We start from the raw sequence: 24,230 nt of genomic DNA on the forward strand, positions 1-24,230 counted from the left end.
ACACATATAAGTAGCTGTTACTCAAAGAATTATGATAAAAAAGCAGTCAAGTGTGCAAATATACAGTTTAATATATGCAGCTCAGGCTAAAGTTTAAAAGTTTAAATATCTTCTGTCCTTACTTAAAGGGGAGTCGTTATAAAGTGCAATTTCAGTAGGTAAAAAAGTATTTTTAAATCTGTCCTTTCTGGAGCCTTTTTGCAAAAGTGAATTGTTCGTGTGTTGAAACCCTTTTTTTGCGTGTTTATTCTGTTACAAAAGCATTCTTACTCTTGTTTAATATCTTAATCAAACTTTTTAATTGCACAAATACACAAATCTTTATTATCACTGTATACAAGGACACAACGAAACTTTGTTAGCAGCAATCCTAAACAGCAGCGTTTACAAAAACAACAACAACAAAATAAATATATATATATTTGTGGTGATATGAAAGAGAAATATGCAAAAAGTGGCCAGGGAAATTGCTGTTCAGTGAATGAATGATAATAATAATAAATAAATAGACAGTTGTGGTGACTGAAAGAATATATACAGTTATGAATTGAATTAATTTATTTAATAGGGACAATGAAATTTAACATAATTTCAATACAAAGCATGAAACTGATGTGCTGCATTAAGAGTATAGAGCTGTTGCTGATTTCCAACTCGTGTCCCCAGTTGGGCCTTTGTGTAAACAAACAGATTAAAATGTAAAACATTCAGTTACATAAAACCCCAGAACACGATATGAGGATACATTAAAATACATGTACAACAATACAAATGCTATAAACCAGTTTAAAAGTTTATTGTTTTGCAGTGACTGATTAGGTAAACAGAAAATACAAAATGCAAAACGCAAAAATACAAAATTTTGTTAAAATTAGACGCCTCAGCTTGGATGGGCTGATGTGATTCCTTCTCTCTGTAAGTATCTGTTATCTGTCTCTCTGAAGGAACAGTCTCCCCTCCATCACCTTCACCAGGCGTGGGAAGACTGGGACCTCAGTTTCAGTGTTTCAAAACAGTTCTTCATTTAAAAATATAGAAAAAGAAAACAACAATCACAAGCACTTTTAGTTTCAGTTTTAGAATAACACATAAAACATGTAAATAACTGGATCATTCAATCACTTTGTTTGTTGTAAGGTTGTAAACAAATGGAATTTACTGCACAAAAAGATGGATTTGTAGAGAAATGTGTGCATGAAGAGGGAGGGAGGGAGCTCCCACTCCACACAGCCTTCGTATCAGCGCATCCAATTGAATGAATGGAATAGGCCCACTGACCAATGGGAGGAGAGATGCTCCCCCTATAAAGGACGATCTCAAGTCATCGGAGTGACCGGAGAGCTGCTGGGACGCTGCTGCTGTTGTTTTGTGAGCTCCGCGGTCGGTAAAATAGGGATCTTTGTATCAACCCCTGGTAGTAGTAGTAATCCACAAGTCCGAAAACAACAGGTAGGACTGTTATTTAATGTCACTCCAAACCTTGTCGTACAGCCGCAGTGTGTTTGCTTTGGAATGATTAATGGTAATTGAGCATAGTGACAGATAATGTTAAGATTATGAATTTGTCCGGTTGTAATAAAAACGGGAGTAATGTTGTCTATTCGATCATTTTAATTACAGTATGGGACATTTCCACAGATTTGATAGAAGATGTTTTTCAGCTCATTTCTGCACCTGCCTGAGCGCCTTCAGGACACTCTGTTCACTGCAGGAGATTTCATTGTCTATCTGCGGCTGTGTAAAACGTAACATCCGTGATAATCTGTAAACGTAATGCCGCCTGAGTACTCTGTAATCATTTGATTCGCTGATTTTTCACCGTCTCTCCCCCCCCATCCTCCATCCTCCATCCTCCGTCCCAGGGATCAACCATGCCTTTCGGTAACACGCACAACCAGATGAAGCTGAAATACTCCTCGGAGCAGGAGTATCCGGACCTCAGCCAACACAACAATCATATGGCCAAGCTCCTGACTCCTGCTATATACGAGCGGCTGAGGAGCAAACAAACTCCCAGTGGATTTACTCTGGATGACGTCATTCAGACTGGGATTGATAACCCAGGTAAAAAACAAACAAAACAAAAAAAACAACAAGCGGATTTTCGGTGAAAAAAAACCAAACCCGCCATCTGTTCTGCCTGATCGAGCGCAGCGGCTCTCAGTGCTGCATGTTCCTGTGAGGGGAACACTAACAGCTTTCTGCACTGTGACCTTGCCAAGGGGATAAACTTTGTCAACCCGTTATAGACATATGCAGATCAGTTAGAAACGTCATCCTCCTCTAAATGGGCCTCCATTATCAGAGTAATGTTGCACCGCTTTATTAGAAGATGGTAAAGATTACCAGGGTTGCATAATGCACAGAGCTGCAGCTGATAATCCACTGCAGCTTTCACTGTTTCATATCAGTTAGAGCCTCAGTGTAGACTAACATGTCATGTAAACACTCTCCTGATCACTACAGAGTGACGGGTGACCTTCCTCACCCTGTAGACTGTGTTTCTGTTTAGCTCTGAGAGTATGGCCAAGCTGACCCTGAAGAGGCTGTCGGCCGAGGACGAGTTCCCAGATCTCAGTCAGCACAACAACCACATGGCCAAGTTCTTAACCCTGGACATGTACAAGCAGCTGAGAGAGCGGGCTACACCCAACGGTGTCACCGTAGATGGTGTCATTCAGACAGGGGTTGATAATCCTGGTACAGTCTCATAGTCTCATCCTGAAACCTGATGACACTCATTCCCATTCAGTTAGTGAGGATGTTGGCCTGTCGGTCTCTCTCCACTGTCTCCCCCCCCCCCGTGACCCGGTTTTGCTTTGTGTTCAGGCCACCCCTTCATCATGACTGTGGGCTGTGTCGCTGGAGACGAGGAGACGTACGAGGTCTTCAAAGAGCTGCTGGACCCCGTGATCGAGGACAGACACGGAGGATACAAACCCTCAGACAAGCACAAGACCGACCTCAACCCAGACAACCTGAAGGTACGACAGTCCTGTTTCCACCAGGGTCACAGCACAAGTCTGGAGAGCCCTCCTGCTGCTATAGCATTTTACTCTCTTTGGATTTACTCAATTCCATTGTTGCACTTCTTCTACACCATTAGATATAACTTTTCCTCCTGTGTTGTCTTTTTAGGGTGGTGACGATCTCGACCCCAACTATGTCCTGAGCTCCCGCGTCCGAACAGGCCGCAGCATCCGCGGCTTCTGCCTCCCCCCTCACTGCAGCCGAGGAGAGAGACGTGCTGTAGAGACGCTCTCTATTGAAGGTAAAGAGGCCACTTGAACCTTTTTTTTTTTTCCAACTGAAGAACATCATTAAAAACAGGGCAGGAACTCTGCTTCCTGTCCTGTCTGCAGCCGTCCTCACGGAGTGCAAAGCATACAGTGCAGTGAGGGCTGCAGATGGAGTCATGTGTGGAACAAGGCCTAAAAAATCAGTAATGCTCTTTAGAGAGGATGAGGCGGCTTTGTCTCATTTCTGTGGTGGTGGGTGCCCTCTAGTGGTAGAATGAAGAATTTCAACAGATTATAGTACAGTAAAGGTCATTTAGAATTTCTGTCGCAGCCTAGGATGATTCAAAATGTCTGCCTAATGTCATCTGTCATGACTTTTTGAGATTGTTTTATATTTTTTTTTTTCTTTTTTTCTTCCATGCAGCTCTGGACACCCTGAGCGGAGACCTGAAGGGGAAATACTACGCCCTGAAGAACATGACAGACGCCGAGCAGCAGCAGCTCATCGACGACCACTTCCTGTTCGACAAACCAGTGTCTCCTCTGCTGCTGGCCTCAGGGATGGCCCGTGACTGGCCTGACGCCCGGGGCATCTGGTGAGAAGTTGTTTTTAATCTACATGGCTATTTAAAAGTCTTGTGCTTTTTTTCCCCTTTGAATATAATGTTTCAAATAACTTTACTTATTTTGTCTTCTGTCTTAAGGCACAACAACAACAAGACATTCCTGGTGTGGGTGAATGAGGAGGACCACCTGCGTGTTATCTCTATGCAGCAAGGCGGCAACATGAAGGAGGTGTTCAACCGCTTCTGTACCGGCCTCACCAAGGTTTGTAGAAAGAATGAAGTGTTTATCTGTTGTGGGAGTTCCTCTGTGCGAGCCGGACTGAATGGATGTGTCAGTGTGGTTGATGTTGATTGCACATTAAAATCCTCACTTAACCTGGTTCTGTGTTTTAGATTGAGGGCCTCTTCAAGGACAGAGGACACTCTTTCATGTGGAATGAGCACCTGGGCTACGTCCTCACCTGCCCCTCTAACCTGGGCACCGGCCTGCGCGCAGGTGTGCACGTGAAGCTGCCCAACATGAGCAAACACGCCAAGTTTGAGGAAGTTCTCAAGAAGCTGAGGCTGCAGAAACGTGGAACCGGTCAGTACATTCAGATTTGCCTTTTATTCTAATGGTTGTTTGGTTAATTTTTAAATCCCCTGATATAAACCTTAAGAAGTTTAATTAAGTTTTGTCTTGTTTCCATCAGGTGGTGTGGACACCGCCGCTGTGGGCGGAGTGTTTGACATTTCCAACGCCGACAGACTGGGCTTCTCTGAGGTGGAGCTGGTGCAGATGGTGGTCGACGGCATCAAGCTGCTGATCGAGATGGAGAAGAAGCTGGAGAAGGGCCAGTCCATCGATGACATCATGCCCGCCCAGAAGTAAAACGGCCCCCTCCCACTCCCAAATACCCTCTCCCCCCCTCTCCCCCTCCCCCCTCCCCTCTGTCTGAATGAATGTTTGACTCTGTCCTGGAATGCACTCTGTATTACACAGTTTGGATTTGTTCTGTATTTAAAACGGTTCCTGTTCGGTGAGGATGAATCTGAAATAAAAACATGTTCTGGCTCAACTTCTTTGCAATGACTGTGTTCCTAAACTTTGGAAAAAAGTGAGATAAATGTGGAATAGTTATACTTTGTGGGATCTAGTCATGTTCAAACTGTTACAAAGAATAAAAATAACAAACTGTCCAGCAGAAACCACATCGTCTCTAAACTGCTTCAACACCTCAAAGTAGATTTTAGAGGCTGATTGGGATTCTTAGATTTGTTTTACAGCCGCACTTTATAACAAACCTTGACTTAAATGGTTTTAATGGGGAAGAGCTTAATGGGATTGTGACATAAAATAAAAACTTTATATCACAGTATTTAAAAACCTTGCAGGGACAAAGTTTATGTTCAGTACCCATAGACTATAAATATTAATCAACATCTATAACTGCAGGCGGCTCATCAGAGGTAACTGCCCCTAACGACAGGCTCAGGTGGGTTTTAAGCTTTTTGGCAAACCATTACTGCCTGTCACTCAGGTCAGACACGCCCAACTATGGTTAACTTCTAAGATTCATAACTGATGGGTTATAAAATAATTCACCCCCGTGAGGTAAATAACTAATCAGACATTTTGAACGAGTCTGTGAACATGTTAATTTCTGCTATAAGAACTGTCTTTTTGAATGGGTGTGTATTTGACTTCCGGGTGCTTCTGCAGCCAGCCTCAAGCAGACTCTCGACAGACTGCAGGACTTTGCACCTCCGCATTGGCTTCATTTTTCAACACCGGAAGTTTCCGCTTGTCAGCGTCTCTGAATGTGAAAATAATCAAGGTCTCATTTCTCCCAATGAATAATCAACACGCTGTCATGCACAGAGAATTTCTAAAATGTTCATGCTCAGACTTTTCATCTTTTTCCACCACTGGACGATAAAATGTAAATTAATAAGTCTCCAAAGAAGCATACAACATTGAAGCAAACATTTTTTATAGATATATATCTTGACTGTATCCAGTTACAAATAATCATCGTGAGACGGGACGTTCAAGTGGACAGACACTTTAATTGAGACATGAGTGACCCTCCCCCCTCCCCCCCTTTTTAACCATGTGGGCATTTACACGGACTCCCCCATCATCTCTACTTTTTTTTTTTTTTAAACGAAATACAAAAAGAAAAAAAAAAAAATGGAGTATTGCAGTGAAGCCATCTTGGAAGTAAGATACATTATTTACACTGAAAACAAAAAAAAAAAACGCTACGTAATTTTTTTTCTTTTTCAAGGAGAAAAAAAAAAAGAGAAATAAATAAGACTAGAAATGTTTTTGTTTTTTTTGTCCACATTCACAGCATGACAAATCATATTCAACTCGTTAATGTCGACCCCGTGTGGCCAGAATAGACTGAGATATTAGTAGGTAATTCAGTGATTATTGCCAAAAGCCTTAGTCTATACATTGTAATATTCAATACATACTCTGTATTTTGTTTAAAAAAAGGAGACATTTGGAAACTGCTACTTGGATGATTGTACAGCTTAAATACTTCTAGATATATATGTATACTTTTTTTAAACCCTTTTGTTCATAGCTTTAACTCGTTGGCAACTTTGGAAGCAATGTTTTTGAATGCGATGGATGATCCGGATATCCGTTTGAACCTGACGCCGTTGAGCGAGAGACGGGGCAGCTTGCAAACCTCCATCTCCCACTGCACCAGGTTCTCGGCTCGCCCGTCCCCGTGGACGCAAAGAAGCAGGAAACTCTCTTGTTGTTCGTAGTCGCAGTTGTTGGCATCGAGCACCTTGCGAATCTCCCGCATGATGTCGCAGGCCTCCATGGAGCTGGTGGTCCTCATACTCCAAGTGAATCTGAGGGAGCGGGGTTTACCGTCTTTATTTTCCCCTTTTTGATCCCCAGGTACATGGCGACTGGTGGGACAAAAGGAAACACAAAGACACGTTTTAGGATCAGTTTGTTCTGTTTTTCTATCATCTTCAGTCAAAGTCACAGCAAGGTCAACATCTAAAGGAATCTTTTCTTTGGAGCTTTTATTCGCCTTTCTTGCCAAGAATCAGATCAGAAGTTTGATGCTGCTCTCATGTCTGTGAAGTAACTAAGAAGCTACAGACAGTTAGCCTAGCTTAGCACAAAGACAAGGAAACAGAGGGAAACTGCTAGCAAGACTACAAGATGTATTCATATAAAGGTACTCTACCACATTTTGAAAAAGACACTACATCCAAACATTTATTTAATAGTGTCTGCAAAACACAGGTAAGGTCCTAATTCTTCATAAACTGTTCCTACAGATCATATATAAATGAGTTGTACTAAAATTATGTTTCTGGATTTATATGAATGCATCATCAAGGCCCAATAGAATTTAAAGCGTGATGAGTTCAAGGCTCAAGAAAAAGTTTATTCAGAAATAAGTTCTGCTATACGAAGCCGAACTGGTGAATCTGATGCATCGACTTAAAATAGCCGTGTTTAACTCCTCGTGTCAGATAGCTAAACTCAACTATCTGGAGAAGTACTGCAATTAAAGTGGCAGGACCTTTAATTTGCATTTCTGCTCCACTACCAATAATCTAAATAAAACCAGCTACCAGTTGCTCTAATTCTCCAAACCTGGAATATTTCTGTGCCAAACTTCTTTTTTTTTTTTTTAAATCCAACTCTCAGCAAGAAAGCAAATAACCACAAATATTTCCCAAAACATCAAAGTATTTATTCCTTTAAATATCATTGAACTCGTTGAGAACACGTCCTGAACCCAGTTTGTGCCTCTCAATTTTCATCCCAACATTCAAGTCACAAAGCAAAGCGTTCCTTAAAAACATGTTTGTTTGTTTTTAACAACAGTTCAAACTTTAAGGAGGTTATTTCCACAATCTTTTTAGTCTACATCTTTGGAAAATGTCATCCATCCCTCCTTACAATGAGAGATAATTTGAATAATTATTGAAGTTCTTCCATCTGTTTTGTTGTCCAAGAAAACTGTGATGACTTTTTTTTTCTGCTGTTGAGCTTTGTGACTGAATGATGCAGAAACTGGGGCCGGACACGTTGATGCTTGCACTTTTATAGCGGGGCATTAGGAGCATTTGAAAGGTTGACAACAGAACAAATATGCCATGCTAACAGAGCAGCACACAAACACGGAGTCATGCAAACATGAAAAGAATAAAACCAAGCCAAAGCAGTCAAGATGCAGACAAAACGCTTCCACACACATTCAAACTTCCCAGAGGAACCAGGAAAGCAGAGAGGGGTGTCCTGTGAGCGATAAGGGAAGTCGAGCAAGTCGAGACTGCAGACGAGGACACACTGAAGCCTACGTTTATAAAAGGGGGGGGGGGGGCTCGCCACATTTACAGGAGGGAAGGGGGGACAGCAGGTAACCTCACCTTGAGCCCTCAAGTCTCCCGTTTCTCTCAAACTCGGTTGAGACTCTGAGGCGCATGAGAAGATCAGACGGGGAGGAGGGGAAACAAAGAAGAAGAAGAAAAAAAAAGATGTGGATTGTGCACGACAGAAATGATTTCAGATCAATTCCAGTGAATAAAGAAAAAAAAAAAAAGATTCTGTGACGTGTGATGAAAAATGAAGAGTGACACCGACGTGAAAACCACCACCAAAAAAACCAAAAACAAATAAAAGATTGACTTCAGGTGAAAGCCCATGAGACGGTCAGAGAAACAGTGATACATGTTCAGACTGTGACTCCAAACTGAAACCAAAATGTTTAAAGCAAAGAAAAAACATCCTGCTAGCACACAGCGACACAGAGATGCAGCTGATGAACTAGTGTGACTGTGTCCAATCAAAACAGGAAGAGTAACCACGACGACAGGAGGAGCCGACAGGTGAGATAAAGGAAGGACAGATTAAAGGGAGGGGGGTGATGATGCAGCAGCAGAACTACCGTCTCATACACGTCGATTCTCTTTTACTTCATTAAAACCAACATTTTAAATATCTCCAGGTTCATTCTTTTATTCTCTTCATTTTATTCTTGAGCAGGAACGAGTGATTCGGTTAAAAATTAGGATATCAATTTGCAAACATTTGTAAAAATTATTTATAAACTCGCTTTTTTTCTTTTTATAAAACTTCAGAGTAAACTTGAAATGATTTGTTTGATTAATCAATATTAAAAGGAAGAATGTGCGACTTTTTGATCCACTAGATGTCGCCCTTGAGTACCAAAAGAAAATGCTTTTTGGCCACACCTCCGCTAATCTGAAGCCTCCGCTCTCCTCCAGTGACACACCTCCAACCCTCCTCCACTAGAGTTTACAAGAAGGAGTTTAGTGCAAGTGGTGGACCAAAATTGTCCTTTGCTCGAGCTGCAATCACCTGTGTCCTGCTTTGTTGTGTTAGCAGGATAATGTTAGCGCTCTGTAGTTAGCTCGTAGCTTCATATTGCATATAAATTTAAACAGACCATGATCTAAAAACGCTTGTGTGACATTAAAATAATCAGTGAGTATGTTCTTCTTCTTTTCTCTAGTTCTTGACTAAAACAGCTTTTATACACAAGGGGAGGAGCCGGCCGTCCCGTCCATGTAAACACGGCTCTGACAACAACACAGCCAGCGGGACTCGAGCTTCTCCCTCATTGTAGACAGTCAGGACTCAGAGACACATTTACACAGGAGAGACTGGATATCTGATCTATTTATATGTAACATGTCGCACATTCTTCCTTCAAAGAAAATACTTCAGATGAACTTAATGATCACAACTGACACTTCTTCTCTTTAAGGCTTAGCTGCTTTTCTTTTTCTCTTTTTGACACAAGTCTGGGATGACGTTCAAAAGCTGGCAGCTCTACGTTCTGGTGCATCATGTAATCTTTCTGAGCGGATGGATACAGCACATTTTAAAAGCTTTATTATCTCACTCTGAAGTTTTTATGACCTTTCTGATCTAACCTCACATTTCTTCTAATGTCGTTTTTAAACCGTTTGAAGCTCTTCGATCGCTCGCTGTGTGAACGGTGCTCCATGAATAAACTCAAGAATAAACTTAGCTTTTTGTACATTAGTTTCTCATTTTTGCCTTTTTTCTGGTCTCCTTTGAAAAGAATAATAACAATTTTAAACAAACGACTTCCTGATGTAAAACAATGATGTCAAAAGCCACAAACAAAACCAGGACAGCAGAAGAGGAACAGAGAATCTTTCAGGGGTTACGGGGAGACGAGAAACGCTTTTTGTAACCACGGAGCAGAGTGAAGCTCTAAAAATATAAACCCAAATGTTCCTCGACAGATTCAGAGACTTTGTTTCATGTGACTGAAACAACTACGCAGGAGTACAGCGAGCTCGTCAGCCGAGGATTAGTCAGGAACCTTCTCAGAGTCTGACTGCAGATTTATGAAAACAAGTTGACTTAAGAAACGCAGACACAGAATATGACCGTGTCCTTAAGTTTCAAAGAAGAATTAGCTGTCAGGTCCAAGTGTTTTGGATTTTAGTAGAAAAAAAAAGTAGTCTCCAAAAGTAGAAACATTAGAGAAAAACTTTCTGTGATAACGTTTTCTCTCTCTGCCTTTAATTAGGACACAAAAGGGTGAAAAGTAGGCAAAACTTATTTAAAGCATTATTAATACAGTTTATAATTGATGTGATCAAGTCTTTAATATCTTTGTTTGATTGGACTAAAACATCTCTGTTCAATAAACTCGACTTCATGGTCGTTTTTTGAAGCCATGAATCACGCCTTAACTTCATTTCTGCGATAACATAAACCGTCAGAGGTTTTATTCAAGCTGCTCATTCTTAGTCAAGGTCGTCAGAAAGTAATTGTGCTAAATACAGAAACACTTGGAAGGCGGTTTGTGTGCGTCCGTGTTCATCTGCTCCTCGCAGTGACTCAAGAGAACTCTTAACTGGCTGAAAACACTTTCACACATCGGAAATCAGAGTCTGAATCACTACAAAACAAGAGGAAGGTGTTCGAGTGATATCACTGAAAAAGCTCCCTGCTACCCCTGACAGGACAGGCTGTCCCAGCATGCATTGCAGAGCCTGGAGAACAGAAAAACAGGACGGGTGGAGGAGGAAGCCGCTCCGAACTCCCCGACAGCGAAAAAAAAAGAGAGACTCGACAACAAGAGGACAAGTGAGCAGACAGGACTGACAGCAGGTCCTGGGTCGGTCAGAGAGGCCGTGAAGATAACACAAGACCGAGTGGGGGGAAGCAGGGAGGGAGGGGGAGGGGGGGAGGCGGGGGGAGTGAAGTTTGAGGGGGGGGGGAAGGGGGGAGTCCCTCCACATAACCCACATTCAAGACTTAAAAGTCTCAGAGGAAAGATTGAGGGATTGAAACAGCCCCTTACTCTAGATCTTCATCTTCCTACAACTCTCTATATCTTCCGCTCCTGAATCTGAAAGAAAAAATGGGATTCTGAAAAAAAAAAACTGCGATACTTCAATGGACACATGACAAGAAAAGAAAGAGAGAGGGAAAGAATATCAAAAATGTATGACATGAGGAGAGGCCAAAAAAGAAGAAGAAGAAGAAGGAAAACCAACATGGAAGAATGATGAGAAGGCAGGAAGGAAGGACAGGCTGAGAGAGACCGGAGGGCAGAAGACTTACTAAGGGTCTTTCCTCCCTGGGTAGAAGGGACGACAGGCCCTGTTTTGGCCGTCTGCCGTTTGGCCGGGTCAATAGTGACCCTAGGCGGAGAGGAAGAGCAGCAAGAGGTCAAGGTTAAAGGACACAGGAAGGTTAGGAGGACAAAAAACACACAAACTGTGAGGAGGAGAAAGGAGGAGGGAGGAGGTGACTGAACCTAAAACTTCCTGAGGAGGAAAACGTCAAAAAACTTGTTGGTTAAGTCCCGAGATGTGATGAGGATTTCTTTAGGAGAAATGTACGGAGGGTGACAAGGGACAAAATGGAGTAAAACATTATCAGACGAGTGTTTAAAAAGTTCTGATAATCAAAGTTAAATTTAAAAAAACAGAGAGAACTTTCATATTATTTATACTTTTCCTCTAATCAGTTCATACTAGCATCTCTGAGAGTCTGAGCTAAATGCTAACGTTGGCATGCTAACACTCTCTCAATGATATTTGTAAACAGGCTGATGTTTTTTTAATAAGATGTTTGGGGGCCTTTTTTTGATATGACGGCTGAATCGAGGACCGAGCCTCTGTATGAGCTCAACCATCGCCCTACTTTTTATTTATTCTTCTCTGTTTTCCCTAAATGAGCTAACAGTCGTTCACCAGGTGTTAGCGTCTCTGTAAGGCTGTACACTAAGGCACAGCATTGCATTCAGCTAAATGCTAATGCAGCGTGCTAAAAACCCCGACAATAATGTAAACACCCTGATTCTTAGAACACATGAGCATCAGCCATGTTCACCGTCTCTGTCCAACATGCTAAAAGAAGCTAATGAGCACAAAACACGCACAAGGACGTGAGCTTGGAGGCATTTTGTTGAAACATCAAGTGGAAAGTTTAATTTGTTGGATATGTAAGAAATGATCCTGAGGGGGGCGTCAATCCATTTAATAATTGTTGAGATATTTCACTGAAAAACGAAGACACTAGACTCGAGGAGTTGCTGACTGAGAAGTCCTCAACGTCAGCCCGGTTTAGACAGCCAGTTCAAGGCGCCATATTTACACTCCTGTGACCTCTGGCCTTTAATGTGAACGTCACAGAGGCCTAACGGTGGGACGTAGTGATCCCACCTCTGTGCCGTGTGTATGTGGAGCTTACACACCCTGATTATAGGTTAAATATATAGAACACACAACCTTCTTTGATTCCTCTTTCTGCTCCGTTTGAATCATTTCGGGATTCATTCAGTTACATTATGAACTCGTCTGATAACACCGTACCACATTTCACTCCCTACCAATGAGGACAAAGAAAAAAGAACAAAGTGAGGTGATAAGAGTGAGATGGGAGATGAATATGACACTTGAGTTTAAGACTCGAGGATGATGAAGGACGCTTTCAGAGGAAGAAGACAGTGCACCACACCGCCACCAGAGGGCACTGCTGAGCCTCCAGACAGCAAGCCTGCAGGAGACTCACAAAAACCCCACAGCAACCCTCTGCTGGGCTGAGAGACCACAGCTGATCCTGCTCACACAACATGGTTCACTCTGACCACAGACATCTGAATTTGAAAAACATTTGTTTGAGTTTGTTTTCAGTGTCCCGGCCTGATGTCGGGGTCGGTATGACTCGATATTAGTGGGAGAAATGAACAGACACGGACCGTATTTGTACCCGTTTGTGTTTTAGAGATTTCTTTTAAGTTTTCTGCACGGATCTCGTTTCTGCGCTTTTATCTCATTAGTGTTTAAAGTCCACTCGGTTACGATGCCAAATAAATGTTTCATTCAACTGTAATATTAAGGTTTGCTTTCTTAAAGGTCGGTTCACACCTGCAGTCTTCCAGAAGTAATTTTAGTGACAGATGAGGATAAATCAACGCTTCTTGTTCTGGTGTTTTTAAAAGTGAGTTTTAACTTTGGCTAAAGATGATACGAAGCTTCAGCAGACTGAGCTACAAGAGGAAATCAGTCCTCACATTAAAGATTAAACGTAACAATATAAAAAAAAAATCTAAATGAATTCAAAAGTGGCAAATCATATGTTGTATTCTTTTGTTGAGTACTATCAGAAGCTCAAATATTTCCAACAGTTATCACAGCTAGAGAAATCCTTCATTTTATAGTTGTAACGGGACATGGCCGTGGAAACACTGGATGTTCTGTGATAAAAAAGTCGGTGAACATATTCTCTTCCTCAGGTCGTCAACTATGAGTTCGTTTTCATCGGGGGTTCGGGGGGCAGAGTAGCAGAGACTCACTCCCATGATTCCCCGCCGTCATCTATTGTTATTGTTTTGATTGAGAGCCACCTGGCGGTGGATTTTACATACTGTGCATTTAAGGAATCATGTAAAATATATTTTTAGAGTTATTTAAATCAAGCTTTTAAATTCTGTTTCAATTTGTAAACGGGACTTTGTGTGTTGACAAAGCGGTGTTGTTCTATTCTTAGTACCTGTTGTTGATCTGTAGAGATAACTGATCAATATATGATTGGACAAAGAAAACACCTCAGACAAAGAACCTCAAGAGGTAAAAATGTTCTTTAAATGCTTCTCAGAAGCCAAAAAAAATCTCATTGAGAAACATCGAGCGTCCCTCTAAACAAACACGAAGTGACAGAGAGTCAAAACCAATCGAACAAGAGGCCTTCAGAAGATGTGAACCTAAATCTGAAGCTTCTTTTATTCGATGCAAAGCCTAAAAAACCCTCAACAACACTGGATAAAGTCTTACACAAACACAATCATCTACACAAATGCTGCACCTACAAATATTTTTTTTTAGCCCTGCATGGCACAAACATTTCCTCCTCCATCTGAAAACAGGAAGAAATCTCGCCCTTGAGGATTTCTTCTGTTCTGAGGGCCACGAGAAGTCACATCTGATGCCACGGAGAGTTAAACAAACAACTAAATAAAAGTCTGTTCATGTGGTGAATAGATGTGGAACAATTATGTGTATGGCTACGTCTGAAATGTGCATCTTTTAGAGAGAGAGAGAGAGAGAGAGAGAGAGAGAGAGAGAGAGAGAGAGAGCGAGAGAGCAGGAGAAAGAGAGAGAGAGGGAGAGAGAGAGAGAGAGAGAGAGAGAAAGAGAGAGCGAGAGAGAGGGGAGAGAGAGAGCAGGAGAAAGAGAGAGAGAGGGAGAGAGAGAGAGAGAGAGAGAAAGAGAGAGCGAGAGCGAGAGCGAGAGAGAGAGAGAGCAGGAGAAAGAGAGAGAGAGGGAGAGAGAGAGGGAGAGAGCAGGAGAGGGAGAGAGAGAGAGAGATAGAGGGAGAGAGAGAGGGAGAGAGAGAGGGAGAGAGAGAGAGAGAGAGAGAGGGAGAGAGAGAGAGGGTCGTTTGTAACGATCGTTGTGGTGAGAAAACAAACCACAATCAATGGTAGCTGTAAGAAGCGAGCCCATGCAGGCGTCGGCAACAGATTAGTGGCAAGCTGCTTTGTTGTTCCTGTCGGTTAAATCGACTGATTGTTCAAGGAGTCCGGTCTGCTCTCACAATCAGTCGTTACCCACTCAGACCAACCACAGCCACACTGAGTACATTTACACTCCCCAGTTATGATCTGATTAAAATCATCATGTAGATGAATAAATATGTTTTATACTTGGAAAACATGAATGTGTTGATTTTCTTTCTCTTATTGTTTTTACATCCCTGAAAGAGGAACAAGAGCTTTGTTTAAAAACTACAATTTATCACCAGGAGCGAGATAAGACGCTTGAAACCACTTAGGCGTCTGCACGTTGAATATACAGCTGGAGCCCATACAGTTTGTTAGCTTATCTTAGCATAAAGACTAGAAGCAGAGGGAAACGGCTAGCATGTATCTGTGCAGAGGTCACAAAATCTACCTCCCAGCACACCTCTCTCTATCTCTCTTTAACGTCCAACCGTTGGTCAATAATATGTCTAAAGATGTCGTTTTTTTAAATCACTGGTACTTCAGGTTCTATCGATCATTAAAATAACAGAGATTGAATCGTTTTAAAACACCTGGTGTCAAAAAAAGTATGGCAGTATCAAACATTTTGACAACCTTATAAAAAAGGTACAAATAACCAAAACTAATTACGTCTATAACAATAAAAATTAAGCTTTAAATGTTTTGTTGTAAAATAGTTTGAAGAGTTGTTGATGAAACTTTCTGCTGTCTTAAGGAGCTGAAGTTTGATTTGCTGCTTCTTTTAATGTCAAATGGATTTGAAATTAAAAATGACGGAGGAAAACAAACACCCTTGGCTGCTGATGAAAGAGTCCTAAAGTGTTATGTTTAAGGATGGACGGGTGCTTTGTGCACGGCGTGCTCCTCATCCAGGCTGCAGTAGAGCGGGATCAATCGGCTGCTAAAATCGGAGTAATCCAGCACACAGCAGGATTGTTCAGCTCCATTTTAAAGTTTACTGCTTATAAAACATTCGGCGTTGGGTGCCGGGTTTTACAAGACGTTTCCGTGTTAACTTCGGACGCACCAACGGTTTCCCTTTTCTTCCAGTCTTTGTGCAAAGCTAAGCTAACTGACAGCTGGCTCCAGGTCAAAATCAACCGTGCAGACATGAGAGGCTCATAAATCTTCACTTTTAACTTTTGGCGAGAAAGCAAATAAGCACACTTTAAAAAAAATGTCTCACAGCTCCTTCCACAATGAAACTATCCCCTCTGATGAATCAAACACCTCGGCTCAGCTCTTGTTAATTCAAACTCAAAATGTGCCGGCACATTAATCTGATAATAAACTGCGAGCGTGTAAATGTACCCAGAGAGAGTGTTATTCTGCTAAGCGTGTGTTAGTTCAGTGCCAGCAGCCTCACACGTCTGAGTCTCAGAGGAAGGTTTTGTTTTTTTCTGTGAGATAGTTTTTCGTTATTTTTTTTTTTTGGCACAGAGCGAAAGGCAGTACAAGAGTCCTACCTTTTGGTAAACCTGAATGACATGTTTCTACAACAGAATCAGACAAAGAAACAGTGAAAATGGTGAAGGAGGAGTGAGAGGAGGAGGAGGGGGGCAGGAGGGACAGAGAGAGGCAGGGAGGAAAGGAGGAAAGGAGGAAAGGAGGAAAGGAGAGGGTATGAGGAGTCTGAATGAGTGAACAAAAATGGGGTGATTGGAATCATCAACAGTGACGGGGAAGATTCTTTTTTTTAATTTTTTTTTTATCGATTATCAAATGATTTCAATTCCTCATTTCAGCTCAGTCATTGCAGGAGGGATGTCGCTGGCCTGGCTGCCGCTCTGAGAGAACAGGTGACGTCATGTTGGGGGGATTTGACAGCCTCTGTTTGCAGACTGATTTCTTGATTATTAGAGGCGTCGTTTGGGATTTAAATACAACGGATAAAACTCAATATATTTACTGAAAAGTTGTCAAAGACGTAGATAAATCTTTTTACTCAAGTTAAAGAAGTATCTGGGGTTCATGAACTGGATAAAAGCACCACAAATGTTGTCATCAAAATGTATTCAAAGTCATTAAAGTTTAAGTTGTCATTATGAAGATGCTCTGATTTTGGAATCATCACTCTCTAGTGTCTTCCATGTCTTCATTTCCGATCACATCACTATAAAACTCTACACCACGTAGCATTCATTTCTGAGGATGTGCACAACCAACGCTCCAAACCAACGCAGGAAACACAAGGCTGATGTCATGCGTTCGCACACGCGTAGTTAAAAGCAAGTACACTCAGGGATTTAGAGGAGTGGGAGTATTAAGTAGTAGAAAAGGTCGCACTTTTGTGCAATTTAAAGGTACTTTTAATCTAAATAAAGGACAGAAATTGAGTCTTTTGTATAAAGTTAAGTATTCATGCATCATATTTTGTTCTATCAAACATCTTTAAGACATATTTAGATCACTACATGATAAGGGACAAGCAGCCACAGCTGTGATATGAGTAGCTGGTTTATCCATCTTGCGTTTGAAAAATAATTTTATGATAGAAAGTTCTTTCTAAAAGTCTGCTCGTGAAAGCGTGAACAGCTCTCAAAATGTTTCCAGGTGTGGGCCAAACAATCTAACAGATGGTGTGATGAGACTATTCATCTATAAACATTTAAAGGAAAATTATCAGCTAATATCTGTAATGAAACAGAGGACTCCAACGGGCTAAAAGTCCTCTGCTGTACATCTTAACGACGTCTCGATTGTCATGAAAGGAAGTCAAATTGTGGCTCGTTCAGGGTGGTTTCAGTTCTCTCGGTTCAGGCATCCAGGCAGCGACTCATAAACAATTTAGACTCAAGAATAAATCACATCGTACAGGACAGTGAAGTGTTCCCCCAGCATGTAATTTATCATCCTAACTCTACAAGGCACTGTGCTGATTGGCTTCTAATTAGACCAGACAGAGTCACAGGAGATGATGAGGTACAGAGCAGGGCTGGAGTCTCTCCTCTCTCCATTTCAGTCTCAATATTTACAGAAGACGGAGGAACAAAAAAAATGACGTTTTTGAAACTTTAAATTAGAAACTTGGAGAGGTGAGCCCCAACCCTGCAGTGTGCTGTGCGGTGCGTCCTCTCCTACCTGCGGGTGAGTTTGGAGGTGAGTTTGGAGAAGAGGTTGCTGGTTCCACGGCTGCGGGTCTGGGAGAGAGGGGTGGCGTCGTGGGAGAGTGTGGGCGAGGCCGGCGGGCCGTTGTACGTGGCCGTGCGGCGGTCCCTCAGCTGGCCGCCGTGGAAGGTGCTGCGGCTGGCGGTGCCCCGCGGGAAGCGGAGCCGGTCGGGTGTGGTGGCGTTGGCGATGCTGTGGATCGACGACACCGGGTTCCTTTGGGTGCCGGGCGACACGGCGACGCTGCTGAGGCGGAGGAGGAGGACGGAAACATTTAAAATCAAAGACAAAAAACACAGGCTGAGAGTTTTCCCACAGCAGAACTCCTCTAATTAAAACCCTTTATGGAAGGTGAAATATTTTCTGTTATTTTAAATGTTACCTATGAGAACTCTTTTCAGATAACAGACCAAACAGCGAGGGTTCGACTGCCGTGGAAAAACTCTGCACACCGCTTTAAATCACTGCTCTCCTTATCAGGCAGAGAGTTTGTTATTCCTACGCGGAGTTCTAATATTGCCATGAAATTTGAAATAAATGAAACCTACGGTTAGATGTGAACAGGGTAGGAAATTAAAAAAGTGTAAATCAACCAATCCCAAACATTTCCTGTCTCAGGCTTCTTTAAAGGCTTTATATGTGATTTTTTGATCCAGCAGATGTCGCCCTTGAGCACCAGCATGAAACCAAAACAACTTGCGCTGCATTGTTGTGTTAGCATGCTAATGCTAGTGATCTTTATTCTGCTGGTATCTTCACACTGCATGTAAATTTACCTGAAATGAGCGTGATCTAGAAACACAGTTAAGCAGTGAGTACAGTATGCTATTCTTCTTTTCTCTAGTCACTCAATTAAACAACTTTTATACACGAGGGGAGGAGTCAGCCGGCCGTCCTGGCGATGTAAACAAACTGAAGATAGGACTCTGAAAACATCACAGACAGTGGGACTCGGGTGTCCTCAGTTATTTTCAGAGGATATACTTGATTTCTACATTTAAGTGTGAAAAATCACATATAAAGCCTTTAAGCTCCTGTGAGAAACCTTTAGTGAGTGTCGCCCCCTGTGGACAAAGTGGTATGATGCATCTCTGCCTGTTCTGTCCTGTGCATGTGTAAGTAGTGCTTTTAAAAAAAATAAAAAATCTGAAAGTCTCATTCTGGGGACGCTAATAGCCAAGTAGTAATGGTGCTGCCCTATGTATTGAGGATGTGGACCTCAGTGGCCGTGGGTTCAAGTCTCACCCAGATATCAATAAAGAAAATGTTGTCATATCTTTATTTGCCAGTTAATTTCCCACCCTGAACATCAAGCCTCCTATCGTGAACTAAAAGAGAAGTAGGTTGTGTCCCTGATCAGTTAAGAGTCTAAACAGAAACAGCGATGGTCTAAGTGCAGGAGCAGCAGGGGAGCTCTGCCATCGTGTCGGACACCAACATGTGAGGAGGACACAGGAGATCAGGGTTCACGGCAGAGGATGGAGGAGAGATCAGGAGCAGAGCTGTGACAGATTTGTTATTTGCAAAATGTCTGCGGTGGAGAGAAGTGTTCCCCCGCTCTACGGCTGTGCAGCAGGATGATGCAAACGTGGAAAAATATGATCACATACAAGTTCAGGCCTCGATCAAAACGAGGCGGCTTGACTTCAGAGTGATGATTCATATTTTTGCCTCCTTTTATTAATCAATGTCTGAAACTGACTTAACATCTTCCATGAGCAGGTTTAATTTAATTCTGGCTGATAGTAACGTTTTCTGTTGACTTGAGAGGGATCAGGCTCAACACAGCTGATGTCCCAGAGTTAGTTATGTAGCTAGTTTAAATCTATGGTTCTTATAAGTGACAGATATTGCATTAAGTTTATGTTTGCTTGCTTTTAAAATCTCTTAAAAATGATGACACGTCACCCTAAGCATGGTTTCAGACAGGAAACATGGCTGAGTCGACACACTGGTTAGAAATTTGAAAGATCTCTCAACTCTGGAAAGATTATCAGCAGCTTTTGTTGTGAAAATTTTCAGATCTTTTAAAAAAACAAAAACAATTTTCTTTAAATTACAGTCCACCAGGAATATCCCGTTAGATGAATTTGTGTGTTAAGCTGCAGCAGAAGTTGAACATTCTATGTCTGAAACATGTCATGTTTTTTTGGGTTCTTTTGTTACATTACGAGTTTCATGATTTGCTCTTTTGTAAAATAACTTGTCAAACTTTTATTTTGAAAGGGCTGACATTAATGAAAAGTATTTTTCTTCATTTGTAGGCAATGAAACAAGCCATGCAAATGTCCCATGGTGTGTTTAAACGGCTTATTCCTTCAGTTCTGTCGTAAGGTCTGCATTCATATAACTCTACATCATTTGTGTCAGGAAAGGTTTGAGGAAGATTTCTACTCGTCTTGCTCGTAGTTGGTGAGAATTCATTTCAGACAATGATAACAAAAAACAAGTTGGATGCACGCTGTCCTTGCTTTTCCCTGCAGGAAATGGTGTCCATGGTTTAGTCGAGGGGTTACAGAGTGTGAAGCTGGCTGGATGTGTGGGTTAGCGAGGGGGTCCAAACAGGGGCTGAGACATGAGAGGAGACAGACGGAGGGGGGGGGGGGGGGGGGGGGTTTGGAGGCCCTGCCGTCTTACTTGGGCGAGCAGTAGTCCAGAGCGTAGTAGGAGTGGGGCAGCGTGGCCCAGCCTGCCTGGCAAACGTACAAAGGGCCGACGGTTTGATACCTCTGCTGCACTGAACTGGACGAGGCACCGAACGCAGCGGCCGCAAAGGCGGAGGAGGGGCTAGTGGCACAAGCCATCTCAGTCATGCTGGTCATGCCACGATGAAAATAAAAATAAATAAAAAAAAAGGCCCCGAAAACCACAAACACACAGGCAGAAATGAAAATAAGACAACGAGAAAAAGTAAATACAAGACTGAAAGAAGGATTAAGAGAGAAAGAAACTGAGGGAATGAAACAAAGAAAAAAAGGATCCTGTTGGGGTTTTTGTTCAACAGTAAGGGAGAAAGTTTGACCTTAAAATGGTGAAACGCTGCCATTACGGGTCAACCAGTATGAGACTAGAAGGCTTACGTTATTATTTGTGTTTTTGAGCTGTCCAATATCCATATTTATAAGTCATGAGTCTGACCACAGGTTTGCTCATAATGAGGATTTCTGCATTCTTGTTGGGTAGAAATGGAGCTAAAGCAGCATTACAACCACAAAACTGGCAAAAGAAGTAAAAAAAATAAACATAAAAACATACTGGCTTCCGTAAGAATATGCACGCTTAATAATAGTTATAAAAACCAAGAAGGAAAAAATGCACGCTGATTCAAACGTCTGTGTACTGCTGTGTGCTCATGCAGGTTTCATGTTCTGACGGGTTTAAAGTCGGTACCCCTCCTCGCTCACCTGTTCTCCTTCCCGTTGGGGATGACGGAGAGGCGGTCTGTGTTGTTTCTGTCGCTGCAGACGTACGTGTTCCTCCTGGTCATTCCTGCAGACGCGGTGTTATTCTGCAGAGAGTGGGAAGTCACATCAGTACAGATCGTTTTAGATTCAGATTCAGACAACTTTTATTAATCCCAGAAGGAGCAGTTCAGTTTCACGGCTTCCTGAGTCTTACTAAATAAACAGGATCAGAGCAGCATTCAAACATTTAGATCCACATGACAGTGACAACAGAGCAGCAGACGAACGGGTCGCCAGATCTACGTATACATCAGTTACAGCTGTTCAGAGTTTAAAAGCCTGATAGCTGAAGGAGTAGAAGAGTTGGAGTATCTGTTTGCTCTCCTTGGAGGTCCAAGATAGCGCCATCCAGAGGACATGAAAGAAAAGACAGGTGTGTCCAGGTTGATCTATGTTCCCCCTTTGGCTTTATGGATTTAAAAAAAATGAGAATCTACATGAACTCATTTTGTCTTCAGATACTTGTAGGATTAAATGTAGAGCACAGAAAAACAAATGATGACATAAAATAAACCTTTTATAGCTTTTTCAACAGAACTTAACCAGAACTTTCCACTCTCTTCAAGCCTCATATCTTAATTCTATAGCCTGAATAATTCATGTAAATCTAGAATCTGGCTGTGGTTAGCGCTGTTGCCTCACAGCAGGGAGGTTCCTGGTTCGAATCCCCGTCGGACAGGAGCCCCTCTGTGTGGAGTTAGGCTGATATTTTTCACTCTTCTTTGATGCTTTTTGGATTAGTCACATATTTGATGGCTGAGTAGAAAGGTCTGGTATAAAACGTTCTCAGTTAGCTGCTTGTTTGTTTAAAATCTTCACATCACAGTTTTCTCTATTAAAAAGCAGATCAGTAAGTGTTTGCTGCTGTGCAGGTAACTCACGCTGGGACCGGTGGTGGCGCCTTTCCTGCGGTCAGGGATGTCGGCCTTGTTGGGGTTGTTGGCGTTGCCCAGCAGGGGGCTGGAGGGTGGAGCTCCGCGGCTCCCCGGGGTGCTGGGTTTACGGAGCTGGACGCCGCTCTCTTCCTTTGCATTGTTCTCTGCTGTGGTGGTCTGACTCCTCTTTGGATGAGCCATCCCTGGAGGGGCGTTCTGACCGACTGCAGGTGAGGAAAAACAGACACAGGTGTTCAGTGGATGAGTCATAGATGCTCTTTGTACCTCTGGCAAAAAAAAAAGAGATGGTCTTTATATTGAAGTGTGGTTTCTTTATCTTTCATGACTTAACTAAGAGACACTGAGGAGGAATATTTCTCTATTTTCTGACCCTCCAGCTTCTTTCAGCTCCGTACAATTTCAAATAAAGCCCATCCTCTCATTCAGTGACTTAGAGACAGTAAATCATGCGTTCATCTCCTCTCCTATACTGGGATAAGCCAGATGCCCCTGTCCCGCCTGCAGCTGGTCCAGAAAGGCTGCTGACTGGGTCCAGGAAGCGGGAGCATTTCAGTCCTGTCCTAGCATGCCTTCATTGGCTCCTAATACGCGTCAGAATCAAATTTAAAGTTGGACTGTTTGTTCTTAAAGCCCTGAATGGCTTTGCCCACCTGTACATTACCGACCTCCTTAACCCACACTCTTCATCTAGACCCTGAAGATCGTCCTACATGGGCCTCCTGGCTGTCCCCCGCTCTCGACTCAAGCTTAAGGGTGATTGTGCTTTTGCAGTCAGAGCCCCTAAACCTTGGAACAGCCTCCCCTATTCCATCAGGTCTGCCCCCTCTGTTGACTCTGTTAAGTCCAGCCTTAAAACGTATTTTTAAATGTTAGCGTTTGAGTCCTCTGGCCTTGAAGAGGCTGTTTCTCTCATGTTTTATTTGTTGTTTTGCTTTATTCTTGTTGATGGTGTCAACTCCTGTATATTGTTTCTTTAACCCACTGTGGTCAGACGAGCGTTTTAAATAATCCTCAAAAACCAAATATCCTTCAAACCTTCACATTCATCAGTCGGTCAGCTCATAATAAAATGAATAATTATTCATCATTATGCACTAAAGGGTAGTTGAAGATGTAAACATTTTATGTTAGGTAAACAAAGCAAACATAAAACCTAAAAAAAGGCACGCTATCCTTGAAAAGCCCGGTGAACAATGCGTGCGCCTGTCTGTTAGAGCTGCAGATTAAAAGGTTTCTCAGTGCATCTATTTAAGCTGCAGATCCAACAGAGAGGAAAGAGTACAAACTGACGTTATTGACAAAGCATTATATCACAGAGGACAGCACTGAGCTGCGCAAATAAGCTAAAGGTTAAAGTGCCTCCGCCATGTGACTGGTTTGATTTAACTGTTTTTTTTATCCGCCTGACAACAAGCTACCGACAGAGAGCAACCTTTATCAGGGGAGAAGGGCAGGACGCAGTATGAGCTCGCTCCACTCGGCCAGTCGTTACGGGGAAACAGGAAAAGGGAAGTGAAAAATAACTCCAGTCTGAACAAATAAGAGCTCTTTAATGCGTCTGTGTTTTGTTCTCAGTGTGATTATTCTCTCTCCTCTCACCTTGTTCGCTGTAGCGCCTCTGCTTGTGGGTGGAGGAGACGCTCCTCTGGACTTTGAGGTGGGAGGGCGACTGGCCGTTGAGCTCGCTGTTGGGTCTGGGTTTGGCCAGCGACAGGTTGCTGCTCGAGGCCGACTCGCTGGGCTCCAGCTGAGGGGGAAACACAAAAAACTGAGTCCTACATTCAAGTCTCACATTTCTACTTTTGACATGCTGACAATTTAGATTCAGAGGCAGTTCATGTTACAAAGTACATCAGAGTAGTCTCGGATTACTTTGGTAAAAAGTAACAGGAACTTCTACTTTACTTTGGTGTTTCCATTAATTAAAAAT

The 24,230-nt window shown here is 42.5% G+C and overlaps 2 protein-coding genes across 31 annotated transcripts in view; one reads left to right on the top strand and one right to left on the bottom strand.

The window, feature by feature from the left end:
• Nucleotides 1-1,179: 1,179 nt before the first annotated feature.
• On the top strand, nucleotides 1,180-4,863 carry ckba (creatine kinase, brain a). Its single transcript, XM_020649649.3, has 8 exons — nucleotides 1,180-1,449; nucleotides 1,863-2,064; nucleotides 2,830-2,984; nucleotides 3,139-3,271; nucleotides 3,664-3,835; nucleotides 3,944-4,067; nucleotides 4,199-4,388; nucleotides 4,498-4,863. Exons 1-8 carry the CDS (start codon nucleotides 1,195-1,197, stop codon nucleotides 4,674-4,676), a joined length of 1,410 nt encoding a protein of 469 aa, XP_020505305.2. The 5' UTR covers nucleotides 1,180-1,194; the 3' UTR covers nucleotides 4,677-4,863.
• Nucleotides 4,864-5,761: 898 nt separating this feature from the next.
• mark3a (MAP/microtubule affinity-regulating kinase 3a) overlaps nucleotides 5,762-24,230 on the bottom strand; it is a 58,053-nt gene continuing 39,584 nt past the window's right edge. For 4 of the 30 annotated variants that reach the window (XM_065966014.1, XM_065966016.1, XM_065966018.1 and 1 more), the window contains 8 exons: nucleotides 23,900-24,047; nucleotides 22,286-22,503; nucleotides 21,345-21,448; nucleotides 20,578-20,754; nucleotides 17,914-18,186; nucleotides 16,299-16,325; nucleotides 8,204-8,248; nucleotides 5,762-6,721 (listed from right to left, as the gene is read on the bottom strand). In XM_065966014.1, the coding sequence (XP_065822086.1) occupies nucleotides 6,376-6,721; nucleotides 8,204-8,248; nucleotides 16,299-16,325; nucleotides 17,914-18,186; nucleotides 20,578-20,754; nucleotides 21,345-21,448; nucleotides 22,286-22,503; nucleotides 23,900-24,047 (1,338 nt within the window). In that variant the 3' untranslated portion in view covers nucleotides 5,762-6,375. Of the gene's footprint in view, nucleotides 6,722-8,203; nucleotides 8,249-11,142; nucleotides 11,191-11,405; nucleotides 11,486-16,298; nucleotides 16,326-17,913; nucleotides 18,187-20,577; nucleotides 20,755-21,344; nucleotides 21,449-22,285; nucleotides 22,504-23,899; nucleotides 24,048-24,230 lie in introns of all 30 variants that reach the window. The other 26 variants (XM_065966031.1, XM_065966023.1, XM_020649655.3 and 23 more) reach the window with 20 other exon arrangements.

Source organism: Labrus bergylta, chromosome 18 (genome assembly GCF_963930695.1).
Source record: "Labrus bergylta chromosome 18, fLabBer1.1, whole genome shotgun sequence".
NCBI lineage: Eukaryota > Metazoa > Chordata > Actinopteri > Labriformes > Labridae > Labrus > Labrus bergylta.